The sequence below is a fragment of the Vicugna pacos genome, chromosome 2 (assembly GCF_048564905.1).
Source record: "Vicugna pacos chromosome 2, VicPac4, whole genome shotgun sequence".
In the NCBI taxonomy this organism is placed as follows: Eukaryota; Metazoa; Chordata; class Mammalia; order Artiodactyla; family Camelidae; genus Vicugna; species Vicugna pacos.
In genome coordinates this window covers 115,373,685-115,393,891 of record NC_132988.1, presented here as the reverse complement: position 1 = coordinate 115,393,891, position 20,207 = coordinate 115,373,685, and the positions used below count along the sequence as shown (strand labels likewise).

The window sequence follows — 20,207 nt, the reverse complement described above, 5'->3', positions numbered from 1 at the left end:
ATCGGCTGTGTTCTGTGTGAATGGCATTGCTTGGTAAAAATTGTAGTTTTTCTCTTCTTGTCAATATTTAACAGAAGCCCTGGAGTTAAATAGGTAAACAATGTGAACAGCTAATGCACAAGGAAGAATGTGCTATAAATATTCAAAAGCATGTTCACACTCACTAATAAATGTGATACAAGTTTTAAAACAAGAACAGTGAAATCCCTTTTTAAAAAAATTATGATTAAAAAAGTAATAGCCAGTTTTGGTGAGAATTCTGTGAGGTGGAAATTCCAATGTAGGGCTTCCAGGAGGGTAAATTGAAATGATTTTTCAGAGAGAAATTTTACTGCATGTACCCAAAGCCTTTCAAATGTTTTCACTAAATTGTTACATAAAATAATTAAAAATCTTACAATGGGGAAAGATATATCTATGAAGATCATGCTTATTAATGCTTGCTTATCATATGGGAAATAGTTTTATGACCAGAATGTAATGTTAAAAGAAAGGACTCCCTTCCGTGAAGTATATCTGCACAGAAAACATCAACATGAAATGCACCAAAGCGTTATTTATAACTGATAGTCCTGCAACCCCAGGGGCGATTAATTTGCATTTTATGCATTTCTGCATTAAGAAAATTAACCATTAGCAAAAGTGTTATTAAAAACAAAATCCTATATCTGTTTAGAGCATTTTCATTTACAAGATAGCTTTCTAAGATTATCTTTTGTGGTCTCCAAACAGCTTTTCCAAGTAGGCATGGGAGGGACTTTTATTCGTGTTTTGTCTGTGGGTTTACAAAGAGGCTCAGAGAGGTTGTGTGACTTACAGTTGTCTCTTGGTATCGGTAGGGGATACCAAAATCCTGTGAATACCAAAATCCGTGGATGCTCAAGTCTTTTATATGAAATGACATAGATTTGCAAATAACCTACACACGTCCTCCTGCATGCAGCTGACCATTGAACAACACGGGTTTGAACTGGGTGGGTCCATTTATAATGAGATTTGTATTCATTAAGTACATATGATGGCACTGCATGATCCTCGGTTGCTTGAATCTACGGACGCGGAATGGCACACGTGGTGGGGTGATGTAAAGTTGTGTGCAGATTTTCAGCTGCCCAGAGGGTCGGGCCCCGAACCCCGGGGTTGTTCAAGGGCCAGCTGCACTTTGAATCATCTCTAGATTACCTATAACACCTAATACAATGTAAATGCTATGTAAATAGTTGTAAATACTAAATAGTTGCTGGCATACAGAAAATTCAAGTTTTGCGTTTTGGAAATTTCTGGAAATGTTTTTTTTTTTCAAATTCTTGTGTGGTTGAATCTGTAGATGGGGAACTGGCAGATATGGAGGGCTGACTATATGAATCACCACACAAGTAGCAGTTGGAATCATCGGTCCTAAAATCTGGGCAAAATGATATGTCATTATTCAAAAGATTAGAGTCTAAGCTCTGCTTCTGGAAAACAAGATGAACATTAGATGAGATGCGAGTGAAACTCCTTAGCCTGGTGCCTGGCTCACAGAAAGTCTTCAACAAATATTAGTTTTCCTTCCGTCTAGGGGCTCATTCTACAGGACCATGATGCCACCAGTGTCCCCCTGCACCTCACTGAGCTTGACCTGCTCATCACCTAACAGTATGCCTCGGGAAGGACAGATGGGAAACTCCTGGGTTCCAGGAAGTGCCCTACACCTGTTCGGTTACTCACTTCTTCCAGCCTCATCCACTTGTTCCAGGTTTGCCCGTCTGTGGGGATAGAGGTCTTGGCATCTAAGGAAAGGGGCGTGTCCATCACATCCTTGAAATAGCGTGTGTCTGTGAGAAGAGAAAAAGAATTTAAAGTCATACGTTACACGGACTCATGATTTACAAAATACTCACAGAACTACAAACTTACTGAACCATCACAACGTAGGTATGAGGCAAGGAATTCTACTTCCACGTAAGAGAGGAAGAGACTGAGACTCAAAGAGGAGACATCACTCCTTTGGGTCCATGGGCGTCAAAGCCAAAGTCTGGACCTGAACATTCTTCATTCTCTTATCACTTGGGGAAATCTACTCATCCTTCAAGGCGTGGGCTGTGTCAAGCCCTTTGAAAATCACCCTGGTCCCACCCACCTGCACACCACCCCGGCCCCCCTTTCTATGTTATACCCTTAACGTATTGTGTCACAGTTATCTGTTTATGCTTGCTTCTGCCACTAGACTGTGACCTGCCTGAGAACGAGGATCATGCTTTGTTTATCTTTGTGTCACTTGATCAATCCTAACATGATAACCGGCACACAGTAGATACTCAGTAAATGCTTGTGAGTCAATGAACAAAGGAGTATCATTATTATTTACAAGGTGACTCTCCCCAAAGAACTTCTGTAGATTAATTTCAGGAGGTCAGGCACTCAGAAATCACAAATGCTTCCTCTTCTCCTTTACAGTGGTGTGCTTTACTAAGGTTCAGAGAGCCTGCGGAAGCCTACGGCACCCCAGTTAGAAAGAGGCCAAGGTGGGTGTGCGATAAGGTCTCCCTTCTCTTGAAAAGTCTGGCTGTGCTGCCATGCCTTACTGCTGCTCATATGCTGGCCACTGGCAAAACGAATCAGCCATATTCAAAGGTCTTCCCTTTCCTTCTCCTCTCCTCTATGCAAACTCCATCTTAACAAGGACGTTGCCCCCACCCCTGACTACCCATCTTCTGCCATGCTCATCAGTCATTTTTACGACTCAAGAGGAGCATCATGATAATAACAACCAATAGTTACAGAGCCCTGACTTGGTGCCAAGTCCTCCGGTGCAAACTCAACATGCATCATACATGTAATCTTCAAAAGAACTCTCCAGGGGTAAGTTCTGTTATTATGAACCCTATTTTGAGATAAAGGAAATTATTCTTAGATGCTAGCTCAAGGTTACACAGCTAATAAGCTATGGAGGCAGGATTTTAACCCTGAGCTGCACCCTTAGGTACTGCACAGAATCACAGCGTGGATGTGCATTTTCAGATTTCAGGCCCCAGATGTTACCTGCATATTCAGATTCCTTTATGGGCCTGGCTGGTAAAATTTTCATTGATTGCCACGCCTCTGCCACACGAAGCTCGGGGTCTTCATAGTCGTCATCCGTGTGGTCTTTTGCTCCATCCAGGGCTGCAGCAAAGTTCCTTTCCTAAGGAGGGGACATTTGAGTGAGTCAAGGGAAGGTACAATAATGACAAAGATTACAGTGATGGTTAAGGGAGTGATACAAACTCTCTCAGCTGGGAGTTAAAGATTTAAGGGTCTGGGGTCTGGGGCAGTTAAATACTTGTGGTAGGTAGAATATGAACAGTGACCCTAGAATGACGTCAGCATCACAGTGGTGTGGGACACTTGAATTTCCCCTTCAATGTACAACTAGTAAAACATCCATGGCTCAGCAGTTTCCTTTGCCTGACAGACCAGAACCCCAGAGAGAGCTGCATGTTTGTACAACTAAAGGTGAGCAGATTGGAACACACGGAGGGGACAGGACAGTAGAGGTGGGGCCCACCTGGCCATGGTGACTGCACCTGCCACCCCAAAAAGCCCAGTGGCAGCAGCAGAAGCAGCGCACAGGACTGGTTTTCTGGCCACAGTGGCACCTGCGGCCACACGGAGCTGAACGGCAGCAGCAGGGCCCACAGCCCCAGTCCCCCAGCCGCAGCGGCACCTGTGGCACCTGCACCCCCTGCCCAGGGCGGCTGTGCCTGAGACCCCGGCTCCCCACCCCTGGCTAGGGAGGCGGTGCCCGTGACCCAAGCGACCCTGGATACGAAGATGCAAGTGGTGGCGGTGCCGCTGGCAGCAGTAAGGCACCAGTGACAACACTGGCAGAGGCAGTGAATGGTGGAAAGTGCCAGTTCTCGAGTATGCCCAGAGGCAGTTCAGGCAAGAAGGAACACAAACTTGTGTTACAGTGGCAACTATTGAAAAACGAAAAGGCCTCTGATTACCAATCTGTGGAACTGTTAGAGTCTAAGTAAATACAGATTTACCTAAACAAGGAAGGTACTTACTACTTCAAATGCACCAGCAGAGGAACAGCTCATCAAGCACCATGAAAAATCATGGTAACACAAAATCAGAAAAAGAATATGACAATTATCCAGAAACAAAGCTGAAAGTCACAGCTGAATGAGACCTAACTGAAAGAGAATTCAAAATAGTTGTCATGAAGAAACTCAGTGAGCTACAAGAAAACTCAGAAAGCAATTCAATGAACTCAGGGATAAAACCAATGAACAGAAGGAAAACTTTACCAAAGAGACTGAAACTCCAAAAAAAAGAAAACTAAACAGAAATTCTGGAGCTGAAGAACTCAATAAATGAATTAAAGACTGCATAGAAAGCACTGGAAATAGAGGAGACCACGTGAAATTTGTGAGCTTAAAGATAGAAGTTTAAAAATGATTCAGTTAAAAGAGGAGAGAAAACTGAGATTTTCTAAAAAGTGAAGAAACTCTATGAGGTCTATCTGATTCTACTAGAAAAAGCAACATAAGAATGGTGGGTATTCCAGAAGAAGAGAGGCAGAAGGGAGGAGAGAGCTTACTTAAATAAATAATAGCTGAGAACTTCCCAAATCTGGGGGAAGGGACTGAATACACAGGTCCATGAAGCTAGTTATCTTAACGCAGAAAGACCTTCTCCAAGACACGTTGTAGTAAAACTGTCAAAAGTCAGAGGTAAAGAGAAATTTAAAGGCAGTCAGAGAAAAATAGACAGTAACGTACAAAGGTACTCCCATTAGGCTGTCAGCAGCTTTCTCAGCAGAAACGCTACGGGCCAGGAAAGAGCGGAATGACATACTCAAAATAGTGAAAGATAAAAACTGTCAGCCGAGCATACGCTATCCAGCAAAGTTATCTTTCAGGTATGAGGGAGAAATAAAGGCTCTTCCAGACAAACAAAACCAAGGGAGTTCTACACCAGTATACCTGCCTTACAAGAAATGTTGAAAGGAGCTCCTCCACCTGAAACAAAACAGTGAAAGTACACAAAACTTTCTAAGATGGTAAATAGAATCATAAACAAAAAGTGAAAGTACACGAAACTAAGATGATATATAGACAAAGAGAATCAGAAAATTGCAACTCTATATATTACAATGTGACTCTATCAGAAAATGTTGTTAAACACTTAATTATACTATAAAAGTAAAGGGGGAAAACATTAACAATAACTATAGCTACTTTAATTTGGTAATGAAGTCACAACATAAAAAGGGCTAATTTATGACAACAAAAACATAAAAGAGGGAGGAGAAAAAGATGGAACCTGTATGGACAAATGAATGTAAGATGCTATCAGCAGAAAAAAAGACTACTTTATCTACCAGACATTTGACACAAACCTCACAGTAACCACAAAACAAAAATCTAGAGCAAAGGCGTGAAACATAAAAATAGAGGAAGCTGAGAAAAAAAATGATAGAAAACCACCAAACTAAAATGGCAGACAGAAATGCAAGAAAAAATAAACAATGGAGATATAAATTACCAGACAAAAAGGATAAAATGGCCTTACTAAGCCCTCATATATCAATCATCACCCTAAATGTAAGTGGATGGAATTCACCAATCAAAAGACACAAAGTGGCTAGATCTATTAAAAATAAGACCCAGTTACACACAGCCCCCAGGAGACTCATGTTAGTTCTAAAGACACACACAGACTCAATGTGAAAAGATGGAACGTGATACTCCAAGCAAACGGCAGCCAAAAGAAAGCAGGTGTAGCCATGCTTGTGTTGGACAACAGGTAACTAATACAGACTGCAAGACAGCAGATTAACAAGAGACAAAGGTGGACATCATACAATGATAAAGGGGCCAGTCCATCAAGAAGACATGATATGTATTAAGATATATGCCCCTAACACAGGAGCACCAAGACATAAACAGCAATTACTAACAGGAGGAATTCTTCCCAAAGGAAGAAGTTGACAGCAACGCAATAATAGCTGGGGGCTTTAACACCCCAGTTACTTCAATGAACAGATCACCCAGACAGAAAGCCGATAAGGAAAAACTGGCTTTAAATTAAACATTACCAATGGAATGTCTGTCTGTCTATCTATCTATCTATCTATCTATCTATCTACCTACCTACCTACCTACCTCCTACCTATCTAGCTCCTGCCATTCAAAAGCAGCAGAATACACATTCTTTTAAAGTGCACGTGGAACATTCTCAAGGACAGGCCATATGCTGGGAAACAGAACTAGTGTGAATGAATATATATATTGAAATAATATAAAGCATTTTTCCTACCACAGGGGTATGAAACCAGAAAACAACTACAAGAAGAAAGTTGGAAAAATTAGACTATGGATACATGCTATTGAACAACTATTGGGTTGATGAAAAACGTCAGAGGAGAAGTTTAAAAAAAATACATGAGGAAAAATAAAAAGGAAAATATGATACACCAAATCTATGGGATGCAGCGAAAATGGTACCGAGAGGGAAGACAGCAGTACGGGCCCACCTCAAGAAACAAGAAAAGTCTTGAGTAAACAACGTAACCTTCCACATAAAAGAAGAAAACACAAAGCGCAAAGTCAGCAGAAGGAAGGAAATACTAAAAATCGGAGCAGAGATCAATTAAACAGAGACTGAAATGGTTAATATAAAGATCAGTGAAATTAAGATGTGATTCTTTGAAAAGGTAAGCAAAATGGACAAGCCGTTAACTAGACTCACTAAGAAAAAAGAGAGAAGGCTCAAATAAATAAAATAAGAAATAAAACAGGAGACGTTGTAATGCTTACCACAGAAATACAAAAGATTGTAAGAGACTACTATGAATAGCTATATGCAAACAAATTGGATAACTAAGAAGAAATGGATGAATTCTTAGAATTAATAATCTTTCAAGAGTGATCATGAAGAAATAGAATATCTAAGTAGACTGATCCCTAGTAAGGAGATTGAAAGAGTAATTAAAAACTTCTCAAAAAACAAAGGTCCAGGACCAGATGGCTTCACTGGTGAATTCGACCACACACTCAAAGGAGATTTAATACCTATCCTTCTCAAATTCTCCCAAAAACTGATGGGAAAGGAAGCTTTTACAGGGCCAACATCATCCAGATACCAAAACCAGACAAGGACAACAGTTTTTAAGAAAGTTACAGGCCCAAATCACTGATGAACATAGATACAAAAGTCCTCAGCAAAAATGAACAAATCAAATACAACAATACACCGAAAGGATCACACACCATGATTAAGTGGGATTTACTTCAGGGATGCGAACGGTTCAATCTGCAAATCAATCAACATGATACACCACAATAACCAAAAACTCTGAGGAGACGCTCCACCAGTCCCTGAGGATCTTGCCCCCAGGGGGCCCAATATAAATATTTTGATTTATTTCGTTCCAGAAAGAGAAAGAGACAGAGTTTTATTTTACATCCAATGAGTTACACCTACCTGTTTTTCTGTTAACCTACCTAGTATCTATGCACTGTCAGGTACCTGATTTCATGTTATAAATTTAAAATTTTATTTTATCATTATAATTCTTCGCAAATATTTTGATAGTTTAATAATATAAATATATCATAATATATTCAATGATTTTTTCTATGATTTAATATTTAAGACATCCAAATATGTTGCCATTTAAAATACATTATTGTGAAATATAAATTAATGTGTTTAAACACTCATCCAAATTTTAGGTTAATTCTTTAATTTAAATTTCCAACCATAGAATTACAGGGCTTGAGAAAATTCTTTAGTTACTATTATCAAATTGCTTTTCAAAGAGGTTTTTGCAATTTAAAATTTCACCTTGAGTGTTAAGAAGAACTATTTTCATCACACACTTGCGAGCACCATGTGTTGGTGTTTTCACCTTACTCAATCTTCGCAATGGCTACTGTGAATTAATTTTTATCTCCATTTTATATGAGGGATTAAAACCTAGTTTTTTTTTGCCTTTCTCTATATTGATGCCTCATTTATTTATTTATTTTTCCAGCTTTACTGAGAAATAATTGACATACATCACTGTGTAAGTTTAAGGCATACAGCATGATGATGTGATTTACATATATTATAGGAATATAGTTTTATACCCAAGAATTGAAATGCAGTTTTCTCTGCCAGGAAATTCTGCCTTTTGGAAAAGATCATTTTTGGTGAATTAAACCAAGTACCTTGAAAAAAGCCACTTACTTTGTAAATATCAAAGACTGACTAAATAGGTAAGGAAAGCAGCCGACTTACACCATCAGGAAGAGGCTCATTAATAGTCTGGTACTGGCCTGCCAAGAGAAATAGACCAAAATGTTACTGCAAAGCATTGGGAAGACTGGGCCCTTGTCCTCCAGAAGTCTTGTGCTCATTTCAATTAATTCTTCTTGACTGTAATCGCTCAAAATCAAGTGCACATTTCCATACTCATTCTCTCTGCCGCTTTTGCGTAACTGGGGCAATGGGAAAGGAGGAAAGAAAATCAGACCCCACCCGAGAAGGCTGGCTCTTTCCCCGGCAGGCCAGCCTTCTCACTCAGAGAGAAACAGTGTTAGAAGGAACCCTGCCCCCACGTCAGCTGCGCCCAAAGTGATGACTTAGTAGCATCTCAGCCAAAGACCAGGTGTGTCTTCCCCTCCGCTCACCCCCTGCGGCACACATGTCCATGCAGGGTCTCCCTGAACAGATTCCATGCATTTACATTCTACCCGTGTAAGAGCCTTATCTATTCGTTCATCTGTCCCTGACACCAGGTGCAGGGCCTAATATTGACCAAATGAGTTCCTTCTTTTTAATTGGAAAGGAAAACTCAGTGATTTTTAAATTGTCATCATTTAAGGTATGAAAGGATTTAGTTAGCTATGTTATTTCTTTTATTTATTTATTTTTATTTGTTTTTCTTTGCATTTTTTTATTCAAGTACAATCAGTTTACAATGTTGTGTCAACTTCTGGTGTACAGCATAATGTTTCAGTTATACATGGACCTACATGTATTCCTTTTCATATACTTTTTCATTATAGGTTACTACAAAATATTGACTACAGTTCCCCGTGCTATGCAGTGGAAACATGTTGTTCATCTACTTTATATGTAGTATAGTATAGTAGTTGCAGATTTGTATCTGCAAATCTCCGACTCCCAATTTATGCCTTCCCCCACCCTGCCCCCATAGCCATAAGTTTGTTTCCTGTGTCTGTGAGTTCGTTTCTGTTTTGTAAATGATCGAATGAGTTCTCGATAGGCATGTATTGAATTCGTATTGTGCAGCCGAGATTTCTCAACACTCAGCTCCTCATTTGGACTGGTTTCATGAAAAGTTGCCTAAAGGTCATCTAGCACGCTCAGTGTTTACTGTTTTACTTTATACCCTGGGATTACGCAAAATCACCAAATAATTGCTCACATGATCTGTAGGGCTTTTGCTTCCTCATAGACTTACTTTTCCCAAGTTGCAGCGTAGTTTCATGCTGTTAGTCTGAATTTAGGAACATTGTAGCAGAAAATATTCTGCTTACATTTTCCTTATTAGCACATACATGAGACGTCTCTAGTAGGTCTCAGGACAAGAAGCTGCACTCTTCTTAGCAATTAGTTTGCTTTGATTTAACGTAAAACATCAACCCTATAAGAGATCATATTTCCCTTCCTCCTTTGGCTGCTAAGACTCTCAAGGCAAATTTCTGGTCTGAGTCCAAGTAGCGTAGAGGACCATGACATGAATGTATTTGTGCTTCTTGGTCTGGCTTCATCATGTTCTTAAACTTTTGTCCTTTCACCCTGAAATCTCTTACCGGACCAAAATACAAAATTAATAGCTGTGAATTTGTGCCAGCATGCCCAAGTCTTTTGTAGGGTGTAATGTGTAAATTAATGGAAATTTGGCTCAGTGGAAACACGGTTCTCTGGAATTTGTTTAGGACTTGTGCACGGGGGACGTGTTAATTCGCCAAAGCTAATCTCCTTGAGATAATGGGCCTGGAGGAGCAGAATCCTGTCTGCACCTGCCACCAGTTTCCATCCATCCTTTTGGTAGGACTAGCAGCTACCAGTACCCTGGGGCACTAATAACACCGTCCTGTCCCAGCACGGTTACACCCTCCTGAGATCCCTGGCAGAGAAACCCACAGGTTTTCCAGCCCTTTACAGTAGCAATTTGTACATGCTCATAAATTAAATTAATAAAGTCGCCCATTAAAGACCAGCTTGTCTGGCAGGAACAAATGAGCATGGAATTATTGGGGATTCGGAAAGCAGCTCCACTGTCTGATTCAGGGGCCAAATAATTTCATTTTAGGAAATTGGCCTCACTGAACATGGTCATTATGCCCACATCCTCCTGGAGAGCTGTGAGGTCTCTTCTTCAACTGGCATTGCTGTCTGGGACTCTCCCGGCGTCCCCAGATATGCCACATGCCACTCCTGGGTCTTGCCTTGTGTTGATTCCACCGGGAGGCCCTGCCTCCTGCACTTTGTTTTCCAAAATGCTCTGTGTCCTTGGAGAGCCTCCCGGGCCTTCCTTTCCCACCACGCCAGACCACCGTGACGCAGGGAACAGTTGGAGCCGTTGTTTTCTGCCTCACTCACAGTGATACACATAAAAACAGGCAGCCTCTGATCACTTCTTTGTTGTGTACGTACACTGCCCTCACTATCTCTCTCTGTTATTGGAAATTTCATTTTAAAAGCATAGTTTTAAAAGTGCAGATCAGTTCGTGTCACTTATGGCCCATGAAACGTGGTCCAGATTCCCCGCCGTGGTCCGCAGAGGCCAGCACCGCCCAGCACAGCCCGGCCTCGGCCTGTCTCTAATCTCATCTCTTTCCAGTGTCTTCCTTCTCTGAACTCTAGACACATCAGCCTCTTTTGAAGTCCATCCAGTACCCCAAGCTCCTCCCACTCGGAGGCTTTGCGTGCTCTGTCCCTCAGTCCAGAACGTTCTTGCCTCAGCTCTCCTAAATGTCATCTCCCTTCAGGGACCGTCGCTGACTACCAATCTCAGGTGAAAATTAAGAAGCACCTCTCCAGCCCCGGTCGTCACTACCTCAGGCGCCTGGGATGGCAGAGAGAATGCTGTGCGCTCACCAAACCCCGTTCCCTCTTCCTGGGGGCGGTCGGCGGGCACACAGTTCCTAGTGCCCCTTACACTGGGTGGCCATGGCCTGGTGCTGTGGCCGCTGCGAAGAGGCGGGTGTGACGGATTCCACTCCGCCTCTCGTTCATGCCCCAGGCTCCGGGCAGAGAGAGAGGACCCAAGACCCTCAGGCACTGAGTAGAAGGAGAGTGGATCCCCAGTGAGCGCTTGGGAAAAGACCTCCTTCACTTTACATTGGATTGTGATGAGCAGGAAATAAACCTTCATTTCAGTCAGCCACTAACATCTGTGGTTTATGCGTCCTAGGTGTGAGTCCTCCCTGATCAGTACACCTTGTTCGGCTTCCCCACAGCGCGTGGGAGCACCGCGTGGGGACGAGTGTGCCACATGGTTACAGACGGCGCGCCTGCCTCCCCGAGGCAGAGGTGAGACTCCAGGCTCCTGCTCACTCCTGCAACCCGGTGTCTGTAGGTGACAGCGAATGGGCAGTCGGCTGTGAGCTAGAGGGAGGGCTGCGGGGGAAACACCCAGCCCCGGGAACCAGCAGCAGGACTCCAAGTCGCGCCTGCTCCGCCCCCTTGCGGAGCGCACTTGGGCCTGGCGCTGCCTCTTGCCTCCTTCCCTTTTCTGATTCTTAGCTTCCTCACCTGTAAAGCACAGTATTAGAATCTCAAACTAGCTGAGTTCCCAGAACCTTTCATTTTCATTTCCTTTTTTTATAAAACCTGTGCCCAAAGCTGGTTATAGAATCTGTCCCATTAAGAAACCACCACAGCTGGTTAAAAGGATGGATGGATGAGTGAATAAATGATTGAATGGTGATGTGTAAGGCAGGGGCCTCCTCTCCCATTTCTCATATGATCTCCAGAAATTCAAATGAAATACTCTGAGAAAGTTGTTTCCCAGGGACCTGACAGCTGCCTCTTGGTGGGGACAGTCTTGATAGTTTTCATTTATCTATCTGTTTATTTTTTGCTTCAGCCAGTGATTCTCAAAAGACTGTCCCAGAATGACCTGAATTAGAATGATTTTGTTAAAGGTAAGGGTCCTCTGGCCTCGCAGCCGCTGTGCCAAAGCAAACCCGGGCGTGGGCTTGCGTCTGTGCATTCCTAACTGCTCTGACTCTGACACACGCTGAATTTTGAAGACGATGGTGCATCTTTGGGGCTTATCAACCTTGGACGATTTGAAATCCTGGCTTGTGCTTACTAGAACTGGGTGAACAGCCTTTCCTGCAGTTTAGCTGTTCACTTTTCAGTTTGTTTCTGTCCACCAGTTTCCCCAGATTCTTGGGGAGAACCAGCCTCTGCTAAGTTCATACAGGTATTGCACTGTCCAGAAACGGTCAGCAGGAGGCACTGGATGCTCACATATTCCATACCTGCCTTTCCTCCCTCTGGTCCTAAAATTCTTATTAATTTTTCTTTTAAAAGTGGGAAAAACCACTGAATGGCTTTGCTGTACACCTGAAACTAACACTGTAAATCGACTACACTTCAATTAAAAAAACTCTTTAATTAATTAATAGATTAAACAATAGGATATTTAACACTAAAAAAAGTGGGAAAAACCAACCTTAAAGATTGATTTCTTTAGAAAACACAGAACAAAACAAAACAAGGGTTCCTGGACAAAATGAAATTTCTTATCTATTTAATTGAATCAACCAATATATACCTTGATCAGGGTTTTTACTGTGTGTGATAACTTAAGACAGAAGGACTCACTTTCTAAGCAGGGCTGTCCTCTCCAATTTCACTCTATATTCAGTGGAAGGAGAAAAACTCCTGAGTTTATTTTACGGAAAAACATGACACTGTTCTCTATGGATCAACTTCGCAGAAGATGTTGGCATTGACAGATTGTCCAAGTTTGAATATGTGTCTGTCTTCTCCAGGTCTAGAGATTTTTTTTTTGACAGATTGCTTTCAGTATACAAAAATATCTGCTGCTGTAGAAAAATCAGATACAGATAAGCAAAAAAGAGGAGAATAAAAATCACTGTAATGTCCCCACACCAACACACCCACTATAAATACTTGATTAGCACAAAATCACTAACACACACGTGCGATACAGTCTATGTATACACGATCACAGTGCGTGCACACAGTTTTCTTGCCTGCCTGTTCATATAATAGCAGGCTACGACGTATCCATCCGTGTGCGTCACAGCATTATATTTAATGGCTCCGTAGTATTCTCTCGTATGGGTGCCCCACCATATTTTCAATGACTCCCATGGTAGAAAATTGCAAACAGTTTTAAAGTATCTGAGAATGTTATCTGTATCAACGTGATGAACAGTCTCCTATAAGTCATCACGTGCTTCCTTAATTGTATCAGTTTTATTATAGTTTAATAGACCGCGGCAGGGTGTGTAAGGGGTGAAGTGGTTTGCGGCTAAGTGTTTTTGTCGGGGTATAGATTTGAATGCCTGTGGGCGGCTTTATCTCAATTGACTTTGTTTTTTTTAATGGTTTTGATTTTTTTTTTCCCCGCTTGTGTCTCGCAATGCTGTTGATGAAATAGCACCCTACCTGTCAGCAGGCGGAGAACAAGCCGGGAGGAGAGAGGTACAGGTCACGATTATAATTCATCAGCCACTGCATCATCAGATTAACAACCTCATTTCCCAGCACCACCCCCTTGAGAATTTTCTACAGTCCCCGCAAGACTCTTCTAAGTGGATGGTCGGAAGGGGTGAGAGGTGGCCAGCAAGGGGAGGGGGGTAGTTTTTGACACCACAGACTCAGTGCAATTTGGGAGCAGCTACCTGGAGAGAATGCAGCCTTTCTTGGGACCTGACTGAGAAGCTTCAGAAAAACACGTTCTGCAAAAGGGATTAGAGCTGGGCGCTCATTTCCTATTTATATTCATACTTGAGATGTTGATTTTGCCTTCCTCCTTCTTGCTGCTCTGCGGGGCGCGCTGGGTGCTGGTTCCACGCTCCAACCTGCTCTGTAATGAACCTTTCGGATCCATTTGCTGATGACATCACGCCCTGTGAACCTATCACTCCTTTGCATGCTTCCTCTTGTCTATTTCTCATTTTTTGTGGCTCATTCTGGTCCTCATTCCTAGTCACCAGATTTCTAAGAAATTCTACGGGACTTTCCTTGACATAACAATGCTGCAAAATGGATGCTATCCACTTTATTCAGACGTTCGTGGGGTCCTACTAAGTGTCTGGTGACAGGAACTAGGCTCTGAAAAGATGCAAGAGAAGCCTAAAATGAGGTTTCTGCCCCATTCTCTCCCTCCACACGTATTTTGGGGGGGAACCCATTATGTCAAGTGGAGTGGAACAAACCCGCGTGAGCAACCACAATCCGGGCACTCATGCAGACTTCTACCCATTTCACAGATGGAGAAACTTGGGCCCACAGGGGTCTGTGCTTCATCCAAAGCTGCACAGCTAATAAAGGGAGAGCCAGACATCTGACGTCTGCAGATGTCACAGACTTCCACCCTGGGAGCAACCAGAGGGAAAGACTGTAAGTAACTAATGTCACCTTGAATAGGCCAATAGTTCTACCCAAGGAAAAACAGAAAAGAATGAAAAGAAGAGTAAGAGGTTCATGCTGACATCCCCGCTGCTTAGGTCCCAGTGGGGGCGAGGTGGGGCAGTGGGGGCTGACTCACCTGCGGCACTACTGATTCGGGGCCATGACCTAGGGCAGAAAAAAGAACCAAGGTTAAGTGCCAGCTGCATGCAATTCAGCATCCTCCCCGAAGGAGTGGGTGATCATCAAAGACATTTCAGGGATCAGCTTAGGGAACAGTTGCTTTCTGTTTATGCTGTTCTAGACCTAAAGGAACATCTCCCTACAGAGAATATAAAAAACAGAAAAATGTGTGGAGAAGGAAATAACAGTCAACACCACAGGTGATGTTTTGCTGAGTCTCATGCACACGTGTGTGTGTGTGTGGGTGTGTGTATACATTTCAATGTATAGATGTCTGAGAATAATACGAAAGTACGTATAGGATCCTGATGTTAAAAAATGCATTGTATATCTTGAACTGTTATTCAAAAACAGGGTATTTTTTGGCTGTGTGATTTTCGGAGGAAGAAATTAGGTCGTTTTTACTGTTGCAAATAATGTTGCAGTGTGTCTCCCTGCTTGCAGTTTTAGTCTGATGGCTGAGTATTTCCATGGAGAGACTCCATCAAGGGCAGTGAAAGTGTCTGATAATGAGGGTCTTCTAAGCCCCTTGTTGAGTATCCTCAGGTGCCTTCAGGATGGGCTGTGTCAATTTACATTCTTATCCACACAGTGAGAAGGGACCATCTCACCGTATCTTACCACCATTGAAAAAAAGAAATTTGAAGTATACTTGACATACAAAACAGAAACTGACTCACAGACATAGAAAACAAAGTTATTGGTTACCAGGAAGGAAAGGGGGAGGGGATATTTAGGACGTTGGGATTAGCAGACACACACTACTATATAGAAAATAGATGAACAACAAGGTCCTGCTGTATAGCACGGAGAACTACATTTAATATCTTGTAATAACCTATAATGATAAAGAACATGAAAAAGAATATATATTTAAATTCACAGCCATTTAAACAAATTTCCCTGCTTGGTACTTGATGCCTTATTTTGTCTATTTCACTTCCCTGCTGACCAGTGAGATGGAATTATTATTATTACCATTTTCAAGTGGTTTTGGGCCATTTGCATTTCTTTGCTGGTAAGTTATCTGAAAAGACCAACGGGGTCTCTTCCTGGTCACCACAGTCACCCTTGGACAGTGTGTTTTGAAAGCAACTTTTCCCCAGATTTTGGGCAATGACATGAAAAGCCCTAGGCGGCAGGAAGCTCCGAAGCCCGTGGCTGCTGTGAGCTTACTTGTTTGTGCCTTTAATCCCCGGCCCTCGCAGCGCACTTATCCTCCGAGGCTCTCAAAGTGCGTCACAGGGGCGATTAATTGAGCATCGCAACACAAGCGGGCTGTAAATATTTATGAGCCCTCATTGGTGGCGGGGACACTGGGCACAGAAGAGTTAAGCTGGGAGGTGTTAAGTCACCAGGAGACCACAGCCCGTGGGTCCCGCTTCCAGCTCAGCCCGTGGCTCTCTGCTCACAGGTTAATGCTCAGAATGAATCTGTTTGGTAACTATTACTGTCCCAAGTTTATAGACGAGGAAATGGGGGATTCACAACGTGCCCCATCCCACAGAAAGCCAGGGAATGGGCAGCAGCCTGTGGGCCCCCCAGATTCTTGCCGCCTCCCCTGGCCCTTGCCCGTAGGCAGTTGCGCGTCATGGAGGGACGGTGCATCTGCTGTCTCGGATGCTTTGTGGTTGGCTCCTGGCACGCTTTCAAGTTGCCTGAGATTCTGCAGAAATCAACAGATCAGCCAGGGGGGAGCCGATTGTTTATCGGGGCCTGGGAGCTCTCTCTTAACACTTTCAACAAGTGGCCTCGTCCCCGACAGCTTGGTCTCTGATTAAAGCCTCAAAATGTTCCCTAGACTTGCAACTCATGACAGGTGAAGTGGAGATGATATGTTTCTGTGACTGTGTACAGGTAGCATAATGTAAGAGGCAGGCCAGGCTGGGGACAGAAGGCAGCACATCACTGAGGGCAGGATGCAGTCCTGAGCCCCAGGAATTTGAATACGAGGCATACTCTCCCCGGGGTCCTAGGAGGAACTTCAGGTCTCAGATTAGGATTTCGTCCTCATTCTGACCTTGGCCTCCCCCGATTCTTAGAATCAAAGACCATTAATGCTCGAAAGTGCATCAGAGATCATGTTGTCCAGTGTGTGGTTCCAAGTTTCAGGCTCTTGGAGGCAGGACTGGGGTCTTTTGACAGCTGGAGAGAATGGAGCTAAAGGGGAAAATGCTCCTTCAGGCACCGAGCAAGGCTCGGTTCCAGCCGGTGGACTTTCCCCACTTTGCAGATGCAACTAAAGCTTAGAAGGGAGAAGCGGTGTTTCCAAAGGGGAACGGCAAGCGGTTGGCAGAACTGGGATTGGCCTTATTATTTACCAGCAGATGCGAGTTGCCTGCATCTAGAAGCTCGCTCCCGATTGTAAGGCCAATCGTAGGGCTGTCTGAAGGTGGTTCATCTGACGGGGCCCCAGAGCGATGGTGCTCATTCATATGTCATGTCCTCGGGGACTCTGCACCCCAGGGCTCTCCGTGCGTCAGCGCAAGCCAGATGAATTAGCAGAGGAAGCAGCAGCAGAGCAGGGAACAATGTTGTTATTCCAGCTGAGCCCGAAACGGGGGGAGGGAGAAGAGGGAGGCTGGAAGGAGGGGCCTGGGGAGACGTCCTGGACTCCAGTTATGTCTGGCTGGAGCGCGGACAGTGTCTGGACACCGGCAGCTGACAAGCTCTCCAAAAAGGCTCCTGCGTTAACCCTCTTTGCAGCTTGACAGCCCAGGGTGATTAATGAAAGATGCTCCTAGCAAACTTCCTGGAAATTTGATGTGTTCTCTCTGCGCTCAGGCAAGGCCCATGTGTTAGCAAGCTGCCTCTTGCCAGGGAATCACAAGGATGCTCCCTGGCTTCCTTTCGTCAACAGCATCAGTAAGGCAGCCGCGTGCGAACGGGCCGCAGCTGGATGGTGCGTGGCTTGGCAGCCGCCCCTCTGCCCTCCTCAGCCCCCTGCTCACTTCCACATCTGGCCTGAGGGGAGCAGTCTCTCTCCCCGCTTCGGCCCGGACGGGCAGGTGTCCACAATGTGGGCAGGGCTGCTCATGGGCTATGAAATGAACAAAGCTAACCTCCAGAGGTTTGTGGTTTTTAATATTTCAGGCTCATTACAAATGAAGATTTTTAATTGCTGAATTATTTTGAATTTTTAATCCTTCTTAATCATTTAAAGGGTGTAATCGGTTTTAATTTTTAAAGGGTATTAAATTAAACTCCCCCCACCCTTGCTACCTGGGAGACCTGGGTCTGATGAAGTCCCATTTGCGCTCTTTTATCCATGGGAACAAAGTTTGGATAGTGTGTTATTCCGGTCCCACAGAGACGGGATTTGGTCCTGTCTCCAGGGTCAGGCTCCTGGCGTGGAGACCAGTTCCTCATCGCCCCCTCGAGTGTGGTGTGTGTGGTCCCCTCTGGGTCTCCCCAGGCCCCTGCAGCTGGTCCAGAATGAGACAGCAAAACCCTTGGGAAAGAGGGTGATTTCACCCTGCCAGCCCTCCCCTCTCCCAAACCGCCAAGATGAACTGGCTCAGCGCCACACCTCACTTTAAGCCCTGCCCCTGAAATGCAGAGACTAGAATAAAATTCTCTAAGTTTTGGAAGATGATTGATGTTTTTAAGAGTTACTGAACTCATATTTCATATAAACTAGAAAGAGATGAAGACAGACATGAAGTTCCTAAAGGCACTCCCTCCTTCCCGCTCTTTGAACATCTATCTGCACCGTGTTGGGAACTGTGTACTTCGCATAAACCATTTCAGCCAAACTTCCTAGCAATTCTTGTCGGACAGTGTGTTCATTTCAATTTGAGGGCTCTTATTGGGTGTTTGTGCCTGACGGGACCACCAACTGGCCCTCTCATTTTGCAGATGGATTGACTGAGGCGCAGGTTGGCCTCACGGGGCGGTGGGGAGTGGATGGTGTCATGTTTTACACCCAGCCAGTCTGGTGGCAGGACCCGCCCGCTGCTTCTCTCCCCCTCTCAGAGGGAGGTGGAGGGTTTGCAACAGGGAGCAGTGGGAGCTAAGGTTTAGGAATGCAGCTGAGAGCTCAGAGAGCAGGAACCTGAAAGATAAGCTAGGAGGGCTGTATTGAAAGGTGAAAACAAAACTATCGGGCGGTTTGCTGGGTTGGACGGCAGACAGTGGGCGTATCGGAGCAGGATGCTTTGTTGTGCCTGGTTTAGCTCCAGGGGGCTGAGCAACTCCTGAGCCCACAGTCCCCTCCACGCTCTCTGTCCCTCCCCTGCTTGCTCTGTCTTCCCTCTCTTCTTTCTTCCGTCCTTCGCCTTCTGTTAAAAGTTTCTTTCCTCATCTATTTCAGGATCTCGTCTATGCCAGGCACTGGGAGTAGTACAAGCCAGCCGCATCCTGGAGCATCCTCCTGGGTCCTGACTTTATTCTCGCTCCTCCCCGCCCTTCTCCCTCCCTCTCCCTCAGCCATGTTTATTGAGCGTCTGCTACGTAGGAGCTCCTTGTAGACAACCCTGGAGGGCTGGCGGGACACCACACTATTCCATACACCCTCTGAGAGCACTTTGGACCCTCCGTACAGCTCTCAGCTACTGAGATCTTTTGGGAAGACACTTTCCTGCACAGTGAGGGGGGCCAGAGGGAGCAGAAGTGATTCTTACGGCTCTCTCAGTGCCACAGGTGCCCAGGGCAGCTGGAGAACAGGTGGGGCCGGGGAGCAAAACCAGAGAACTTAAGAGCCGACCAACAGCTCTAGCCGCCCATCCCGTCTCCTGAGACTCGGGTGTGCGTGGCCAGGAGGCTCGGCAGGGGGCCTCCTAGTGCGCGGAATAGAACAGTGTGGCCATCTCCTGGAGGACCGGCCTTCTGGGCCCTGAGAAATCACAGCCACCTGCACCTTGTTCCCTGGAGTTAACCAGTGCTGCAGCTGATAGTGGAAGAAGGGAAAAATCAATAGTCGATGAGGTGAGGAATTGGGAAGGGTCTGAATGTGGAAAGTGTTAGGAAGGGCCCCGCCAGGAACGGGAAAGGAAACAGAGGCTGGCACTTGGAGCGGGAGGACGTGGCTCAGAACCCTGGCTCTGCGAGTGGCTCGAAGGTGGACGTTGGAAAGCCCTCAGACACCTGGTTTTTGGTCTCCTCCATGCTCTGCCTCTGTCACCGCACGTGCACGGTATCTTACGATCGGTTCCACCTGCCTTTTTGTGTTTGTCTCCACCATGGACTGAACATCTTGATGGCAGGAGCTTTGTCTTCTTCATTGTGATTCTCCTGGTCCCCAGTGTAGTGGTCTCTCCCCGGTGGGGATAGCATTCTCTCCCACCTCCCTCCTACTCTCTTGCACCCATCAGTCCCTATCTTATTTCTTCCTCCCCAAGCCCGTTTACGTGGAGAGTAGGGGCTGAGTGAGCGTTGAGCACAGAGGCTGTCACTTCGGCTCCAAAGCTTGCCTCTTG

General features: G+C 44.8%; 1 protein-coding gene across 1 annotated transcript in view; it reads right to left on the bottom strand.

The window, feature by feature from the left end:
• CLNK (cytokine dependent hematopoietic cell linker) overlaps positions 1-20,207 on the bottom strand; it is a 140,956-nt gene that overhangs the window by 53,654 nt on the left and 67,095 nt on the right. Inside the window, exons 4-7 of the mRNA XM_072946278.1 lie at positions 14,747-14,775; positions 8,260-8,297; positions 3,025-3,166; positions 1,711-1,817 (exon numbers count right to left, since the gene is read on the bottom strand). Of these exons, the coding sequence (XP_072802379.1) occupies positions 1,711-1,817; positions 3,025-3,166; positions 8,260-8,297; positions 14,747-14,775 (316 nt within the window). The remainder of the gene's footprint in view (positions 1-1,710; positions 1,818-3,024; positions 3,167-8,259; positions 8,298-14,746; positions 14,776-20,207) is intronic.